The sequence below is a fragment of the Protopterus annectens genome, chromosome 3.part1 (genome assembly GCF_019279795.1).
Source record: "Protopterus annectens isolate FY-2018-M chromosome 3.part1, PAN1.0, whole genome shotgun sequence".
NCBI lineage: Eukaryota > Metazoa > Chordata > Ceratodontiformes > Protopteridae > Protopterus > Protopterus annectens.
Genome location: NC_056732.1, coordinates 289693102 through 289712416, shown reverse-complemented (window position 1 = coordinate 289712416; position 19315 = coordinate 289693102). Strand labels below are relative to the sequence as shown.

At 36.7% G+C, this 19315-nt stretch overlaps 1 protein-coding gene across 1 annotated transcript in view; it reads right to left on the bottom strand.

Moving 5' to 3' along the window:
* Positions 1 to 19315, bottom strand: part of SCIN (scinderin) — a 1026348-nt gene that overhangs the window by 830007 nt on the left and 177026 nt on the right. The window contains exon 2 of the mRNA XM_044066756.1: positions 5379 to 5533. Coding sequence (XP_043922691.1) covers positions 5379 to 5533 — 155 coding nt within the window. The remainder of the gene's footprint in view (positions 1 to 5378; positions 5534 to 19315) is intronic.

Below are 19315 nucleotides of genomic sequence, written 5' to 3'. Positions count from 1 at the left end.
TCTATACAAATAAAGTTTATTAAGAACACAAACAATGCACATAAATGGTTAAGCATTTTTGTCGTTTCATTATAAGGACTTCATCAGAACCAACAGAACAGATTTTTGAAACTCCTTATAATGATAACAGTTTATAGTTATATGATTTTGATGAACAACAATACTGACCCAATACATTAATTGCCACTATAAAAATTCCATAATAATATGTGCATTGTTTCTATGTGTTTTTTTTGTGTGTGCTTTGATTCCTACATATCTGTTAATCGTGCAGTGCTAGAAGCCCCCAAAGGCTAACCTCTGTGCAGTAAAGCTGCATTTGTTGCTGCTCTTCTGCCATATGCAGATGACAGGACTCCAGCATTGCTGGTTTGTGCAAATGAAGTCATGGATCACTCACTCCAGACATTGTTCCATAGAAAATGGTCAGCACTCACTCACTCACCCCCATGGCTCCTAAGTGCCTCTAGCAAAAAGTTATTCTCAGATCGGCTGAAACTGTCCAGCTTCTTGCCCGCCACATTTACAGGTCCTTTAAATGCAACAAACATACCTGAGGGCAAGTGACATCTGTGAACAGAAGAATGTGCCTTAGTATATGAGAATTACAAACTGTAGGTGTGTAGAGTAACTTTAAGCTTGGTACAGCAGGCATGAATAGAGATGGGAATGAGTAGTTACCAGTGAAATGTTGTTGACAGACATGTTCTCTACTAATACTCACACTTCACATCTGAGCAGGGCATATTGGATGGCATGGGGATAGGAAGACCTAAAACTATATATATATATATATATATATATATATATATATATATATATATATATATGTGTGTGTGTGTGTGTGTGTGTATACATGGATTCCCTACACAAGCTTGAAGTTTCAAAAGTTTGAACTGCAAATGTTCAAGTCCATAAGGTCGAAGATTTAAATGGAGATTGCCATACACCACAGAACCAGAAACTTACCATTTCCTCACTGTAGCACAATCTCGGAGTTGGTATATTTATTTAGCAGGGGGAATGGTGGGAGCAGAGGGGCTTGGCTCCCTACAAAAACATAAACATTTTTATTAAAAATTGTTTTATTACAATTTCAGTTTCAAAACTTTGATCTTATTGTCTCAACTATTTGCAGTTCAATGTTTTGAAACTTTGAGCTTGTGAAGTAGATCCGTATACATACACATATGTGTGTGTGTGTGTGTGTGTGTGTGTGTGTGTGTGTGTGTGTGTGTATATATATATATATATATACACACACACACACACACACACATATCTCTCTCTCTCTCTCTCTATATATATATATATATATATATATATATATGCATACACATATGTGTGTGTGTTTGTGTGTGTATATATATATATATATATATATATATATATATGCATACACATATGTATGTGTGTGTGTGTGTATATATATATATATATATATATATATATATATATATATGTATATATTTATAGGTGTGTGTGTGTGTGTGTGTATATATATATATATATATATATATATATATATATATATATATATATATACATATATATATATATATATATATATATATACATATATATATATATATATATGTGTGTGTGTGTGTGTGTGTGTGGGGAAACAATTCCTGTGGTCAAAGGTTTCATTGGTCGAATGTGAAAAGGTGGTATATGTGACTGAAAATCAGCTGATTGCATATACTGGCTTTTTCATCTGTGCGAGATTGTGATACAGTGAGGATGGGTAATTTTCCTTTTTAGATAATTCAAAGCATGGTGTAATAGAAAGCAACCAGAGCAGACCGCTGTTTCACTAAATCTAATATTTGGGGTTGATATACATAAATCCTGTTCATGTTCTCAGTTTTATCTCTTTTTGTCAGTGCTACGTGCTATGCAGAGAAGTCCATTATTTCCTACATAACTGCACTCCTATACAAACTACATTTTATTTTATTTTATTTATTTATTTTACATTTGTTAACTGGGAAAGTCCAACTGGATACATATCCATTTTCAGCAGAGGCCCGGGGAGAAAAGCTCCATGTTATCAAAGCATTTAGTAACAGCAGCATAAAAATGTAGTCATTTAGTAACAAATAATAATATAGGTTACAAAATGTTTACAATGTAGCAATAGAGCTGTTTACAAATATTTAGTTAACAAATTAAGGAGAGAAAAAATACAGTTTGTAATGATGTTTAGGAAGTTAACAATAGGTCAAAGATAAAAGTCATTTGTAGGTTACCTATAGGTAAGACATAAAAAAACAAATTATTTGAAGCAATGAGTTCAGAGCAGTCAATCTTTTAGAAGGGGTGTGTCTGTAAGATAAGCATATTCAGATAGAAAGCATGGAAGATAAGAAAGAAAAGGGTATTTTGGTTGGAGGGGTTTTGTTTAGTGTGGGCAGAAAAAATAGGTTGTAGAGGGGGGATTTGGTAGACACATCTGTGAGTTAGTTTGGATTAATAAGTTTGTTATTATGTTTTGGGTTAGTTGGGGATTTGATAGGAGCACAACTATTTTTTGACTAGCTCAGTGTCATTTTTGTTTAGTTTAGTCGGGGTGTAGACACGGACATAGCCAGAGTCTGTGCATGTGTGTCTTTAGAGCTTTTTTGAATTGAGGCAAGGAGCTGTTAGAGGTTATTTCTGGAGGAAGGGAGTTCCATTTTTTTCCAGTAGAGTTGGAGAACAAAGAATCTCCAGCTGAGTTTTTTGCTTTGGTTGTTTGTACTAGCATTCTGCTGGATGAGCGGAGGGATGTTAGGTTGTTATAGGGGGTAATCATTTTAGTTAGAATCGGGGTACTGGTAGGTTGGTAGAGGATTTTATGAGCAAATATGAGTTGGTTATAGTATATTTGATTGGGTAGTTCTAGCCAACCTAATTTGTGAAGCTTATTACAATGGTGAGTTCTGTATGTGGAGCCTGTGGCGAATCTAGCTATATTGTTATAGCAGCTCGTGATTTTGTTGAGGTACGATTTAGATAGATTAGTGAAGATGGGTGAGGCATAGAGAAGGGAGGACAGAAGATGTGTGCGAGCTATGGTGGTTCTGGCAGTTGGGGTTAGAAATTTCTTTATCCTATACATGGATCCTATTTTTTTATTTACTGTTTTTATGGTTTTGTGTATATGGGCATTGTAATTCAGATTGTTGTCAATGATTATGCCTAGTAGTTTCGTGTTTGGTTCAGGAGAAATTGTGGTCCCATTGATTGAAGAGACTGTAAATATTGGTGGTATTTGGTTTTGGGTGGGGGGAAAGTAGTAGTTTGGTTTTATTTGGGTTCAGTAGGAGTAAACAAGAATTAAGCCAGTTTTCTACTTTGTTAAAGGTAGACTGGGTTAGGGATTGTAATTCTGCTGGAGTAGAGGCAGTGCAGATTAGTGTGGAATCATCTGCATACTGTATGGAAGTAGTCTGTGGTATAATTTTGGGCAGATCATTGATGAATATAGAGAAAAGAGGGGGACCTAGAATTGAGCCTTGGTGAACGCCAAGGGTCATAGGTAGAAAGGGGGGATAGATTATCTTTCCACAAGACAGCTTGTTGTCGATCGTTTAGGTATGAGTGCAACCAGTTACATACTGAATTATCTATGGACAGTGAGTTGAGGGAGTCTAAGAGTAAGCTGTGATTTACCATGTCGAATGCTTTAGATAGATCGAGGAAGAGGGCAGAGGAGAGCAGATTTTGATTACGGTTGTGATTTATTGTGTGAGAGAAGGAGAGAAGGGCAGTGGTTGTACTGTGGGCTGGTCTAAAACCATGCTGGGATGAAGCTAAGACAGAATTGTGTATGAGGTGGGCTAATAGTTGTTTCTGTATGCATTTCTCCATTATTTTGGCTAGGGGAGATAGAATTGCGATAGGTCTGTAATTTGAGAGTTCTATGGAGTTTCCTCCTTTATGAAGTGGAAGAATGTGTGACATTTTCCAGATGGAGGGGATGTAGGATTCTTGGATAGTACGATTGATTAAGATGGAGATAGGGTATGCTATTACTTTAGCGGCTTTTTGTAGGAATTCTGTGGGAAGTTGGTCGGCTGCAAGGGTAGTAAGTTTTAATTTCTCAAGTAAAGATTTGATATAGTCTGTGGAGATAGGCTCTAGTTTTAAGGGAGGGGGGTTTATATGAGTAGGTGAGGTTGTGGAAGAAAAAGAGGGAGATAGATTATTGGCTAGGGATTTGACGGTTTCAGTGAAGAAAGTGTTAAAGGTATTTGCTACTGATTGAGGAGGTAGTTGTAGGGTTGATGAGGGGGTGGGGGTAGATGATTTACCTGGGTGGAATAGCTTATTTAGTCCTGACCAGAATTTTTAAGGCTGATTTTGGTGTTTTTGCTGTGAATTGAAATAGTAGTTTTGTTTGTCTAACATAATAGATCTTTTAGCTTCATTTCTAATCTGTTTGTATGTTATGTGGGCTTGTGGGGATTTGGTGGCTCTCCATGAGGGCCATGCTCTATTTCTAGAAGTGAGTTTTTGTCTAGTAGGATAGGTTAGCTATGGTGCTGTTTTGTTTTTGGTTCTATATCTACATTTGGGAGTATACTTGTCTAAGATGGCTAGGAAGGTGGTGTTGAATTCTGCGACTGCTTGGTCAAGGGGTAGTGTTTTAAGTTTGGCCCATCTGCATAGGCTTAGATCAGATTGGAAACTGTTTAGGTTAAAGTTCTTTGTATACCTGCGGGTTATAAAGGTGGTTTGGTGGGGCATGTCTTGTCTTTTTCTAATTATGTAGGCTAGGAGGCAGTCGCTCATGTCCTCAGGTAGGGTACCTACTTTGTACAACTGAGGTTTGTTATTTATTAAGATCCAGTCTATAATGCTTTCCTTTTTGTTAGATTTGTTGATTCTGGTGGGGGTAGTAATAGTTTGGGAGAAACCATGTAAGTTAATATGGGGGGGTTGGGAAATGTGCTGAACAAGTTGTCCAATCGATGTTGAAGTCCCCAATTATGATTGTTTCTTGGGGGTGGGAGGAGGATAACCATTGGAGTGTGCTTTCTAAGGTGTTTATGTTATTGCCTGGAGGAATATAACTACATACTATGTTTATAGCTTTGTGTTTGTTGAGTTGAATTCTTGAGATTATTGTTTTGGTGTTGGTAATTATTTGGTCATACATAGTTTATTAATGTATTAAAATATCTATTGCAACCAAAATTTTGAGACTGACTATGTCCTTAATAAACACATATTATACAAATCATTGGGTAAATCTATTTTTCCACATTTCTTTTTAAGTCTGTTGTGTTCTGTGAACTTTATGAACTGTCCATAAGTTAGAATAAATGTACAGGTATAATTTTGAAAATACAATTTTTGCTTATGGTACATAGTTATTTCTATTTCCATACCTGGTACTTCAAGCCACCTTTAAAGTAGCTCACAAAAGCAGTTGATTCATATCCTTGGAGTTCCCTGTATTGTACTGGTTTTCCACCCAAATAATCATCCATCTGAACTGTAAATATTGCAGCCGCTGTACTTTCATCCTGGCTACATTCTTTGCCTACAGTGTAGAAAAATAATAATAAAAATAATTAGGAATCTCGCCACCAAATGTATATACATATATATAATGAATTTCTACTAACGATTGTTTAATTGAGAAAAGTATATGCATCCATATGTGTGTGCGTGTGCACTTGTGGGTTTTTCTCAATGCAAATGTTTGTAGATACCTTGGGGAGTGTTAAGCAATAATAACCACAATGAGTTAAGGATGGCCAAACATAACAAACACAAAATCAAAAAAAGTTTTATCTTCCAACAAGGCCAAATATAAAAAGCAACAATTTCTATTACAAATGGTAGGCACTTTCACTTGAAACAAAGCACTTCTTCAGACCATACACAGCAAATTAAAACACAGTACAAATACACCACCAAAAGCTTCTCATTAATATCACATGATCCGAGCACAGGTTTTAAAGGAACAGTGTCCTTCAGACATGATACTCTATCTGCTTGCAGTTCTAAAATCCACTTAAACTCAGCACATTCTGTCTTGTTAACACAATCATCTCCTCTTACCTTAGGAAGTGATTTGCAATCACTAATTGTTTTGTGTACATGACACCAAATAGTCAAGTAAAGCAGAAGTATATATTGCAGATGTGTACCTGTAACTCATGTGTCATGACAGTACTATCTTAGTTTTACTGAGATTTACAGCTATATAAGACTTTTTATTTAAGGAATATGTGATGACAGAAGTACACAAGCATATCAGATAGAAAGCAAGAATGAAAATGATAAAGAGAGAGAGAGAGAGAGAGAGAGATAGAAAGATATCCAAAAACTGATTTAGGCACTACCTTTTTAATTGCCCAGTTTGAAGGACACATTACATGACTTTATTGCCACTACAGCGGCATATACCACTCTAGCCTAGGAATGGAATTATTTTCATTCTTTGTCAGCTAAGATTCATATTATAAGAAATATATTGAGCAATTGTATTACCATAACTTCAGTGTTTGCACAGAATTACCTGGACTACTTTAAGACGAGGGGAAATTGAGAAAGGGTCCCCTATAAATTCACAATGCAACTCATGCATTGTATGTTTTGCATGGTAAGTGTAAAAGATTTATTTCTATTGTTGTTTGAGTTACTTTTTGGTTGTGATCCATACAAAGACAACAGAGAATCTCCAAATAATCAACTGTTTGTCTTTTCCCGATTAGGGGTCGCCACAGCGGAACTCCGGTCCGCTAATGATTGGCAGTAGATTTTTATGGTGCCGAGTTGCCAGCCCAACGCCCATCCTTCAATGAAGGCACATCCATTCATGCATGTCTTTTGAATGCCACTCAACCATGGGGAGGAAATGCAAACACCACACAGAAAATACTCCAGTTGAGAATTGAACAGGAGAACTTCTTGCTGGGAGGCAACAACGCTACCGCTGCACCACTCCAAATAATCAATATAAAATATAAAAAGGTCATGAAAAGGTTTTCTACCACAGAAGGAATGGAACTGTAATGGGAAAAATATTGAATGAGGCATGACCAGACAGGTTACAATACCTTGGGTACACCAGGGCACATGCTATGGCTGTAAAATACCTGATTGGGGCTGAAAAAGTGGTACTGGGCTGGCTTACAAGTTTGCTACAGTCAAAGCTTGAAAATGATGGTGCTCAAATCGGAAAAAAAAAAAAAAACTTCGTGACCTCCCCACTGACTGCATACACAATGTAATGTTACATTTACATCTTCTGCCTGCTCAAGTGTGAGGTGAATGGGTATATTTTCCCTATTATATACTGCTTCCACTATGAGTGGACAAAACCAAATGCACCAAAGTTGAGAATCCCAGAAGCACATTTGCAAAAAAAAAAGCTAAAAAACACAAAAGTCACTTGTTTTTTTGAAATATTAAGTACATATAGAAATATTACTTATGTTCATAATTACTAACAAACAAATAGTGCAACAAAAACAGAAATTGGCAATGACTTTTTCTCTCACACCATGGCATTTCACACCATATTCTTCAACATATCCCACAAATGATCATCCAGGAATGTCCAGAAACTTTATTGCAAATTTACATAAAAAAACTAAGCACTTTCATCCATAAATTAAAACAGGACTTCATCAGAGTTGAACAATAAGTCAGCTGACTGCAAGATATCAGAAATGAACAAGTCAGCTGATTCCAAGATATTTGTCTGTCAAGTATTAGTGAATGTAAAAATTCTTAAAGTCATACTTTCAAATATGTTGGTGTACAAAAAATTCATAAAGTCATATGAAATGCATAATTAATGAAAAAATAAATGAATGCATACATGAATAAATAAAATAAAATTATGTTGTTGCCACATTTAAAATACATCATATTATATATGCACACTGTTTAACCACTCTAGAGACAGATAATCATTTAACCAAGATTCATTATTCACATTTAACCTAATCCATCAATATATTTCTTTGAAGTTCAATGAACTGTGACTATTACCACCTATCATGTTTTAAACCACTCTATCAATATAAAAATATATACTTTTTGAAATCAATGTAAGTGATCAAATGCCTATACAATGCATGTCAGTTTTTTCATAATGTCATTCAGATATTCATATATCCTGTCTCCAAGCCTCCTTTTTGTTTTACATCATAAAAGGCTGAACATGAAATGTAGGTGGCTAAATATACTACCCTGACTGTGATACAATTACAAAACCCAGTACAGTGTATGGACCTGTCATAACTGTTCACACTAACATAAGGTCCATCATTAATATACCTGCAGTAACTGTAGTTGCCACAGACCTAATAGTTTCATTTTATTTAATGTTAAACTCTGCCCCTTCTCAAGGTGCCCTTTGATATTTTCCCCCTACTATAAATAAACTGTTGTTTGTGCCTTATCATAGCCTTCACTTCTGGGGTGAATGTAAAATTGTGTTTTTCTAACCAAGCTACGTATCTCAGGAGGATTAGCAAGACGTTACCCAAACTAAAGACTGGTGCCAGAAGCATGGCCTCAAACTGAATGCCAAGAAATGCATCATTATCCCCTTTGGGGAGAATGTCATCCCCACTAATTATCACATTACTAACAATGTACTAAGCATGCGATCAGTTGTCTGGGATTTGGACACCCAGGTTGATAGCAACCTGACTTTTGACCACCACGTTGCCTCTGTTTTATGGAAGGCTTTCTACATGGCCCGCCTCATAAATAATATTTCATTCAGGAACAAGGACATCATAACATCCCTGTACTCCTCCCTTATCAGACCCATTATTGAGTATAATGACCCCTTCAGCATGTACCTTGCCAAGCACATGCAGCAGTTGGAAAGACCACAAAGGTTCCTGACCATGAAAATCCAGGGTCTCAAACATCTATCCTATACAGATAGGCTAAAAGCCCTGTCCCTCTACTCAAGTCTCATACAGAATGCTCAGAGGTGACCTGTGTCTGGCATACAAGGCCATTTATGACCCAGCATTGATGGAGTTGCTGCATAAACATAAGACAAACTCCACTTGTGCAACCCACATGCAAGGCTTTTACCTGGTCTTTGACATTAATAAAAATAAAACTTGTTGGTGGGATACATTTGTGTCCCAAAAACTCCCCCATCTGTGGAATAGTCTCCCTCTCCATGTCAAGCAGAGCACCTCTCTAGCCCTCTTTAAGAGGAACCTTGATGACTGGAAACAGAAAATATACCCCTGGGATCCCACCTGTGTCCCTGCTGGACAGGGGAAACAGGTGCTAACTTTGAGATAACATGGGCAAAATTCTTGGCTAGGCTTATAAGGGCCTCTGGGCCAATAGCCTAGTATCATCCTATGAGCCGTAGCACCACATTTTGTGGAATTGCTTTCTGGTAGCAAGATATGTCTGGGGAGATCATTAGCAGGGGCGGCTCATGCTATAGGACTGCAGGACTGCAGCCCTCCCATCTAAAAAATGAATGCAAATAGATAAAAATGAAATAGAGAAACACAAAAACAAAAACAGTAAATTCCCGGAAGTGTGCACACACTCTCAGACTGCTTTATCAGCAGTCTAGATAGAGGGAAAGGCACTGCTTTCTCAGCAGTCTAGATAGGGAGAAAGGCACTGCTTTCTCAGCAGTCTAGATAGGGGGAAAGGCATCTCGGCCACAAGATGCCCAGCAGTCTGTGCAGGGGTGACATCATGAAATGGTGGCACTCCAGACTGCAGCAGGCTGGACTAATCACAGACTGTTCGGGATGGATCAATCACACAAGGAATACTGGCAAAGGGGCTGTTTGGATATCGGCAGCAAGGGAGCAGTTATTTGGCTCATTGGCAAGGTAGATATCAGCAGCAAGGGGAGCAATTATTTAGCTGCAAGATAAGCTTGCATAGCCTGTCAGCAAGGTGTGTGTGTGTGTGTGTGTGTGTGTGTGTGTGTGTGTGTGTGTAATGCCCCAGTTGCTATATAATGGTGGCTCGAGCAAACTCATGGTGGTGTGGTAGGGAATAGTTCAGGCTTGAACCCTGTACCTTGTATGCAGGTGTTAAGGGCCTGAATTCCCTACCCACCACCATTTGTAAACAATTTGCAGATTTTTGCCTCATATTTTATCTGTTCTATTCCTCATAATATTTGTGGTTTTTAAATGCTCCAATGCTTTATATTTGATGGTTCAGTGGTAGCATTGTTGTCTCACAGCTGCAGGTTTTCAAGTTTGATTCTTGGCTGGGGTGCCTTCTGTGTGGCATCTACATCTTCTCCCTGTGTTTGTGTGGGTTTGTTTTTGTGTCCTCCCACATTACAAAGACATGTCTGCATTATTTCTTCCTGGGCCTCTGCTGAAAATTGTTTTGTTCCAAGTCAGACTGTCCTGGTTAACAAATGTTAAATAAAATTGACAGGCATTTGAATTTCAGACTTCAGGTTTCTGAATGTTCAATTCCTTACATATTTGATGGCACAGTGGTAGCATTGTTACCTCACAGCTATAGGTTTTATGGTTTGATTCTTGGCTGGGGTGCCTTCTATGTTGAGTCTGCATCTCCTCCCTGTGTTTGTGTGGATTTGCTCTGGTGTCCTGCCATTTTACAAAGACCTGTCTGCAGTATTTCTCCCTGGGCCTCTGCTGAAAATTGTTTTTGTTCCATCAGAAGTAAAATTGACAGGCATTTGAATTTCAGACTTCATATTCTTCAGAAAATACATAGTAACACAACATTTTATTCTAGCAATTTTCTAAGTTTATAAGATGAATATTTGAAATGTGTCCCTATTTTTGGGACTGTATTCCCCCATTATTGGCTTCGTCCAAGTTTATTGTGCTAAGGTTGACAGCTATGGCAAGAACTGAATTCACTGAATATGTTTGAGGACTGTATTCCCTCATTACTGGGTTTGTCCAGGTGTTTTCTGCTAAGAGGTTGACAGCTACGGTGAGAACTGAATTCACTAAATGATAGCCATTTAAGTTTCAGTCTTCCTCTCTTTCACAAAGCAGCTGATTTGGCGTAGTGGTATGTTGCTCTGACTGTTTTGCACAGGGAACTTGGCAGTAAAATGTATGGTGGTAACACAGCATTTTATTCTAGCAACTTTCCAAGATTATACAAGCAATGTTTAATGTGTCCCTGGTTTTTGGGATTTTGACCGCCCCCCCCCAATAAATTGTGGCTTTTTCCATATTTCTTGTGCTGCGAAGTTGAGATGCAGTTGAGTATTGAGTAGATTTTACAAGGAGCTGAGAGCTGCAGGGGAAGAGAAGTTTAGTGCTGCTTATGCAAAGTCTGCTTGCATTGTTAATAGCACAACAGATTGTGTACTTACTTTTGATGCAGAAGGCTGTGGGTTCTACTCCCACAAAGGGTGGATGCTGCCGTACTGAGAATGTCCTCCTTGGCAAAGATACTAACTATGAGCCTGTTATCAGTTTGCCATCCATTTCCTATTGCAATATTACTAGCTTATCATTTTTTTAATGTAATATAGGCAATTTATTCCTCAGGGGCAACAGACACTTTATTTTTCGATGAAACCATGAAATATAAAGGTGTTTGCTAGCAACAACCTCTTCATTAGTTACAGATTTTTTTAATGTGGAATTATTTAGATGACTTTTACTTCTTCAGAGATTGTGCATATTTACTGATAATGGTGGACTGTAGAATTGTGCATATTTACTGATAATGGTGGACTGTAGTATTGTGCATATTTACTGATAATGGTGGACTGTAGAAGTTTGAGTAGACTTTTATGATAGAAGTGTTCTGAACTGGACAGTTTTGTCATTATGGGTGCATGCATTTTGTTTCATTGTTTACTGGAAAAATGTTCTGAATTTTGCAGTTTTGTCATTATTGGTACATGCTTTTTGTTTCATTGTTTAATAAATTTAAAAAGCCCTCTAACAACTCTACTGTATTGTACAAGGAATATAATTTAGTACAATCAGGAAGGTGTATCAAAGAGCACATGTATGTTTCATATGCAAGGGGCATATGATTTGAAAACAGCCCAAAATTAATCTTTATCTGCCACTGGCAAAATGTATTTTCTTTGAATGTGGGTTTCAGTGCTGTTTCAATTAATGTGAGTTTCAAGGGCAGAGAAGTTTTAATGCTAAGTCTGTTTTCATTGTGAGACTGCATTGCTTTGTTTAGCAGATGTCTTAGTGTTTGTGCTGTAAAATGCAAAATAAAACTTTCAAATGAAGTCCAAATCATCATAGAAGTAAAGCAGTATGCACATTAGTGTTTATGGTAAATTGAGTGAAATAGCCAAGTAATGGATCATTGGAATGGCTGCAGAGGGGAGGCTCCATTTGACCATGATTTTGTGAGGGGGAAGGGTGGCAAACTCAAAGACAGCCCCAGCTGAACTATACCTCCCAACTGTCCAGATTTTCAAAGAATTAATAGATTTTTGCTTCTTATTTTTGGTTTGTTCCTCAAAAAATTTGTGGTTTTCTGGCAAATCATTTAGGAATTAAGTCACTAAATAATGACACACTGAGTTTCTGACTTCATAACCTTCAGAAAAATGCATGCTAAAGTAAGACCTGTTATTCTATCAACTGTCTCAGTTTATACAAAAGCAATTTTTAGTACTGTTTATATATTCCCCCAATATATTTGGTCTTGTCCAGATTTATGCATTAACAGGTTGAGAGGTACATGCAAATAAATTGCTTTATAGAATTAGGCATAGCTAAACCTCTCAACTGTCCCCGATTTTGGCTCAAAATGTTGCTCCTCCCCCTAATAATCCCTCCGCAAAATAGCAATTTTGGAAGAAAACATGGAGGGTTTACAATTAAGAAATAACTGTAATAATCAGAGTTATAGATTACTTTTATTTCAGAAATCCATGTAGATTCTTTTATTTTGCCAGCTGCTTAAGTTAGCAATACTAATATTAAAGTGTCCCTTCTTTGACAGGTTCCCAACTGTATTGTGTGGCTATTTTATATTTTTGCATCACATTTTTGGTCAATTTTTCATAAAATTGTGGGTTTTTTTTTGGCAAATTAATGACAAATCATTAAAGACTGAAGTTAGAAAATAATGACAGACATTTGAGTTTCAGATTTCATACCCTTCAGAAAATTCATACTAATGCAAGACCTATTCTATTATCTTTCTAAGTTTATAAGAGCAATATTTAAAAAATGTCCTTATTTGGGGGCCTTTGTCCCACTTCTGTGTATGGCTTTGTCCAGATTTCTTGCTCTGAGGTTGAGAGGTATGACAAATGTGTCAGGGCCATCACAGTCAGCCAGAGACATTTCAAATTGTGACATACTTGTTGCACCCCACTCCCCCATGTAGTGACTCTGAATGTGTCCAAGCAAGGCAAGGAGTAGTTATGCAGTATAAATGTGCAGAGTATTCCCCCATCCAAGGTAGACACAAATACTACAGTGGCTTTTCATCTGTCCTTGATTTTGCAAAATGGTCTGATTTCTGTCATATTTTTGTACTGTTGATTTATGCTTATTACTCAAAGTGCCTGTTACTCTGTGTTTAAGTAGCAATGCTTTAATGACCATCAGGTAAGCTTGTCTGAGATCATAAGATGCAAATAAGCTTTAATAAGCATACTGTTAAAGAATTTTCAACATTGAAAGCCTTTCTGTTGTTGTCATGCAGAGAATACTTAACTAGATAATGTATAAGCCTTGGGTATTGAAATGCATATGACAGTATTTGTAATAAAGGACAGGATTACATTATTTTAAGAAGCTCATTACACTTGTTGGAGACTTCCAATCATTTCTGCAGGCTTTACCCATAAACTAAACAGAATGCCAATCATGTGTGGTCCATTACCTGTAAAGTAATCCTTTAAGCAATGTATCGTGAACTTGTTTCTTGTTTGCTTTTCATTTTTTACTTTGATCATGTTTTCCCCATGAAACAAGTAGATAGTTATTGTCAGGCAGCAGGTCTTTTTTGGATAAGAAACATTTTTACAAGTGAGGGCATCACAGAGATTTCTACTTTCAGCGTGTTACTTGCTACTTTAATAAAGCTGAATATAAATTATAATTAGAACTATAGTGCAAGGAGAAGTGGTTTGAGTTGAGTGTTGCTTGTTTTTCTTATACTTGATTTTGACTGGCATTCCAGTAATGTATTTAAAAAGTAATTTATTTTTTCGTGTCTCACAACCTTTTGTTTCCATCTAGATATTAAGTAAGCTGTCATGCAGCCAGTGCATTTAAATAATTTTATTCTTCTACACTTCATTTTGTCTTGATTGGACTCTCATAATGGCGGTTTGGCACCCAGGGCAGCGTATTTAATTAAAGTTAGTTTTTGTGGTTTTGAGCATAGCCCCTCCCCTTTCTAGTTGGCCACACCCCTTCCCATTGACACCACCCATTCAGCTGTCTCCTGCAGCCCCCCTTTGATTTGAAGTCACCAGCTGCCACTGATAATTCGTGTCACCTAAAATAAGACAAAACCTTGAATTTCTTCCAGTAAGAATCTCTGATTCAGCATCTTTAATCAAAGAAATAGTATAATCTCTATCTAAAACTAACCTTTTCAATTTTACATTAAAATTGTCATCTAGACTTACTAATCTTGACAGTCTGATCATCTGTCCCTTTATTATGTTACATTTCTCATACATTAGTTGTCAACTGTTGAAGTACAAACATGAGTTAGAAAATGTGTCTTTGTGAAAAACAGTGGATATACTGTGATGCCTTTAATAAGGGTTATGTATAAATAATTCATTTTATTATAACCACAAGACCAAGTTAAGTTCAATAAACTTGTAGTACTATCCAAATAATTCAAAATATCCAGAAGCATAGCCTTGCTACCCTTCCACAAAATAAGAATATCATCCAGAAAACTAAAATAAACATACACCATTTGGAACACAAATGAAAAAAAACATACTGTTTATCCCATTTGACCATCACTAAATTAGCATAAATGGGGGTACATTTCTTTCCATAGCAGCACCTGATATCTGGTGAAAAAACTTACCTTCAAAGAAAATGAAATTATTATTAAAAACATTGTTAAAAACTTCATGTAACACCAAACTTCCCTTATTATCAAAATAGTTGCCATCTCGCAAATGACTGAAAAATAATTCAAGTCCAACCTGGTGCAGAATAATGGAAAAAAGATTAACCACATAAATGGCCACAAATGAAATATCACCACTATAGTCTAACTTATTTAACTTCTTCTCCTGTTGGCTTTTCCCATTAGGGGTCACCACAGTGGAACAATGGTCTGCAGAACAATTGGCAGTGGGTTTTTACTGTGTTGAGTTGCCAGCCCATAAACTATTTTAGGTTTGATATTAACAGTGGTCAGACAAGTTGCATATGCTCTAGGCAGTAGTGTTGTCCAACAGAGAATAGCATTGCAAGCTCAGAAACATCACGGCAGGCTAGTTTGATGTGTGAGAGCATGTGAGTGGGATTGAATAGGATAGGGCTGCACAGAACAGGCACACAATTAGAAAGGTAGCAGTACATATATGCTAGCACTGAATATGTCAAGATTCTAATAGAAGTCTATTAACTGAAGTGACATGAAAAGAAAGCAGAACTAGGTGAAGCCATATAGATGTATCACATCTGTTCCTTCTGTTAACAAGGGCATAGCAAAATATATACCATGTATGCCTTGATGTGAACATTTAAAAGTGTTGTATTTATTTTGTGAAAGGAGTTGTGCTAGAATGTAAACTTCAGAAGTCCAAGCATTTGTATTATGGTTTTTCTATTACTAAGTTATATATTTTGTTAAATGGCTTCTTTTTCAGCATACCAGTTTGGCCAAATGGGTGTTTTGATTAAACCTGTAATTTCATGACTTTTTATTGTACTGAAAAGACATTCTGTCCAGAGACATTCATTGGTTGAAGATTGATGGTGGGGGGTTAACATTCTGTAAACTGAAGTAGCACCCAGTGTACAGTCATAAAATCCTGGCTTCTACTCTATCTGTGGTGCATGGGTAATGTAATGTTAATGGGTGTGATAGTGTTGAGCAGACTGATCAGGATAATGTAAAGCTTTTTTTTAGTTGAAAAATAAGTATTTGTTTTCCTGTAAATAAGCAGACATGCAGCTGAAAACAAGAACTATTTCTATTTTTATTAACTAAGAGTCCATTTTTGCAATGGGATATGTGTGTGTGTGTGTGTGTGTGTGTGTAAAGGTGACATAATGAGGCCTGAAACTTGATAAAGAAAATTACAGTGTGCATGAGAATAGCTCTGAAACAATCATGATGTTTTTGTTAATCCTACTAATGATTAGATGGTACAAATAGGCATGCCTCTTTATTTCACACATGGTAACTTGTGGGAAGTGCAGTATTTACATCAGATAGTGGGTAGTAACATTCACATTCAGGATTATGAGTTAGGAGTGCTAAAATCCTGTCACTGTTTATGGAATACCACTGGTATCAGTGGCTATAATCACATTTGGTCATGATGTGCTAGATGCATCCTAGCTAGTGTCAAGCAAGTACTGGGTGGATAAGTTGGTAAAGAATTAATCAATGAGCCAATTTTAATGAATATTGTCCATTCGATAAGTGCTGGCATGCACTTATCCATTGAGTCAACGAAGTTAAATGTGTGGATAGCAACAACAGCTAACATTTTCTTCTATGATAAAGTGTGGATAAAAGTAGTGGTTACATTTTCTGTGGTCACCTATGTAACCTGCCTAATTAGCTGTAGATAACAGATGAGACATTCTTTAAACATCTAGTGTTGCGAATAATATTAACTTAAAAGGGAATGTTTTATTTCATTTCCTTTGTTTGTTTTATAGGGTAACAGGCTGACCCACAGATAACTATTTTAGACATAGCCTGGAGGCATTTTCTGGTTAAATGACTAGCTCAGATCATATAATAGGCAAATGGATGCTGAGAGAATCAAACCACCAATTACAGGATGAAGCTGTTTGTTGGCCAAACCCTCACTAGCTGACTGCCAGACAACATTTCAGGGTAATTTGGATAAGATATGAGGTTTTACTTGTCCTATGGCCTGATCCTATAAAGTATTAGACTTTAAGGAGAGACATCATTAATGGAGTTATAAATTAGGGAATTGCATACCATCTCAGTCGCTTAATGGCAGTGTCTCAATAAAATGTGAGCTATCTGCATTGTACATGACAAGTATACATACATGACACTAATTTCACAGTGTCAGTTCAAAATTCTATAAAAAAGAAATAGGCATGTGTGTCCAATGTAAGAGAGATAGCAATGTGACATTTAGTTCCACAAGCACCAGCACCAGCTCTCTATCTCTTCTTCTTCCAATTCATGTGAAGCAGAGCACCTCTATGACACTGTTCTAAAGGATCCTGGATGAGTGGATGAGGCACAATAAATTCTTACTGGGGACAGCAACCACAAACATCTGGGACATGGGCAGCCATTACTAAATACAATCCTGGGTATTGACTAGAGTATCTATGGTATTACATTGGGATGAAATGGCTAGGCTTGAAATGGCCTTGAGGTTAATAGCCTAGTAACCTCCTATGATCCCATGATCATATGATTCTAGGCTTACAGTCACTTAAGAAGGATCACAACCTGGTAAGTAGTTAATAATCAGTGATGGATGGCTTTAGACATATCTCAGTAATCCAGTGCAAAAGGGTTTCCCTTAACATTTGTTCCTTCTACAGCAATAGCAGGTTATTGAAGTGTATTTATTTATTTATTTATTTGTTTAATATTTTAACCAGGAAAATGGACTGATTCAAGATCTGTTTTAGCAATTGCCTGTTGAACACTGACAAAAGCAACTTTGTTTTAGTTTAGTGTTCCCTTTATCAACAAAGTAGGAACTGCTGGAGAATGAGTTGGGTTTAGTGCCCTCAACAAGAATTTTAACTAACTGAGCAAAGACATCTGACAGAGTTAAATCTTGCAAAAGAGAGTATCAAGTATTCACAAGATTTTTCCAAACTGGTGACCTGGAACTGTTGCAGGATGATACAGTAGTCTAATATGTTGAACTGATGGAATACTGAAGCTGAGGAAGGCGTTATAATTAGCTGCCTAAGAAAAAGGAAAGTGTTTCAACAAACTTATGATTATGTAAACACTTGTCTCTGAATTGTTTAAGTGATTTGTTACAGTTTTTTACATGTTCAGCTTTTGCTCTGCATACAGTGCAATAACAGTATCACTTATTGTAGTGGCAACTGTTATTTGTGTTTTCCTTAGTAGAACTGTTTATTTTCAAGTGAAAGTGCCAAAACATAGCTTCCTTTCGATATTTTGAGACTGTTTTCTGAAACTCCCCCATTCCCCAGCATGATGTCATGTTAGGTCAACAGTGCATAAGCAGAGCTGAAAATATTGAAGCAAGGCAGATTGTTTTCAGAGACTTGCTCTTATTTTTGGGTAGCAGAGTTTGCATTATGTATATATAAACTAAGAAACCACCTAGGGTGTCATACTTGTCCTACTGTTATGGGTGCCATGTCTCCATTTATTTATTTATTGACATTTGATTGCCGGGATGTCCGACTGGGTGGAAACCCATTTTCAGCAGAGGCCCAGGGAGAAAAGCTCCAAATTATTACAAAACATTTCAAGAACAATACATTTTACAATATTTAAAAATAATACAAAACATTTGAAGTTTAAATAATTACAGTAAATTCGACATAATATAAAACATTGATTAAGAATCGATACAAGTTATATGACAATCATTTAATATTTAGAGAAATTTTTGATAGATTTTAGAGAAATGAAATCTAAATTAGTCTAATACAAACAGGAATTGCAATATGAAGTAGGGAAAAACAGGCTTAGGGTATATTTAGAGAGAAAATCAGGGAAGAGAATTTGATAGCAGTAAGGAAGTAATTGAAGAACGGAGAAGGAGGTGGTATAAGGAATGAAAGGGTACTCCTTCACATTTAGGGATACAGTTTAACCTCGTTGAGAGCAAGAACAGAGCCAGGCTTTAGCTAGGAAATCTTTCAGAGTGGTTTTAAAAGATGGGAGGGAAGTTATAGACCTGATGGATACAGGTAAGGAGTTCCAGGCCTTAGCAACCTTGCACAAGAATAAACAATGCCTAACAGATTTGCTAGGTTTGTAAACAGACAGGAGTTTTTCGTTACTGGATCGCAATTTTATAGGTGGTATAGTTTAGTCAATGAGGCAGTTCTAACCAATTTAAGCTTTTCAGTGCTATACAGTGGTGGGTTCTGAAAGGTGCATTTGCTACAAATTTAGCAACTCTGTTATACCATTGTTCAAGTTTTATTTTTTATGAAGTCTGGAGGTTAGT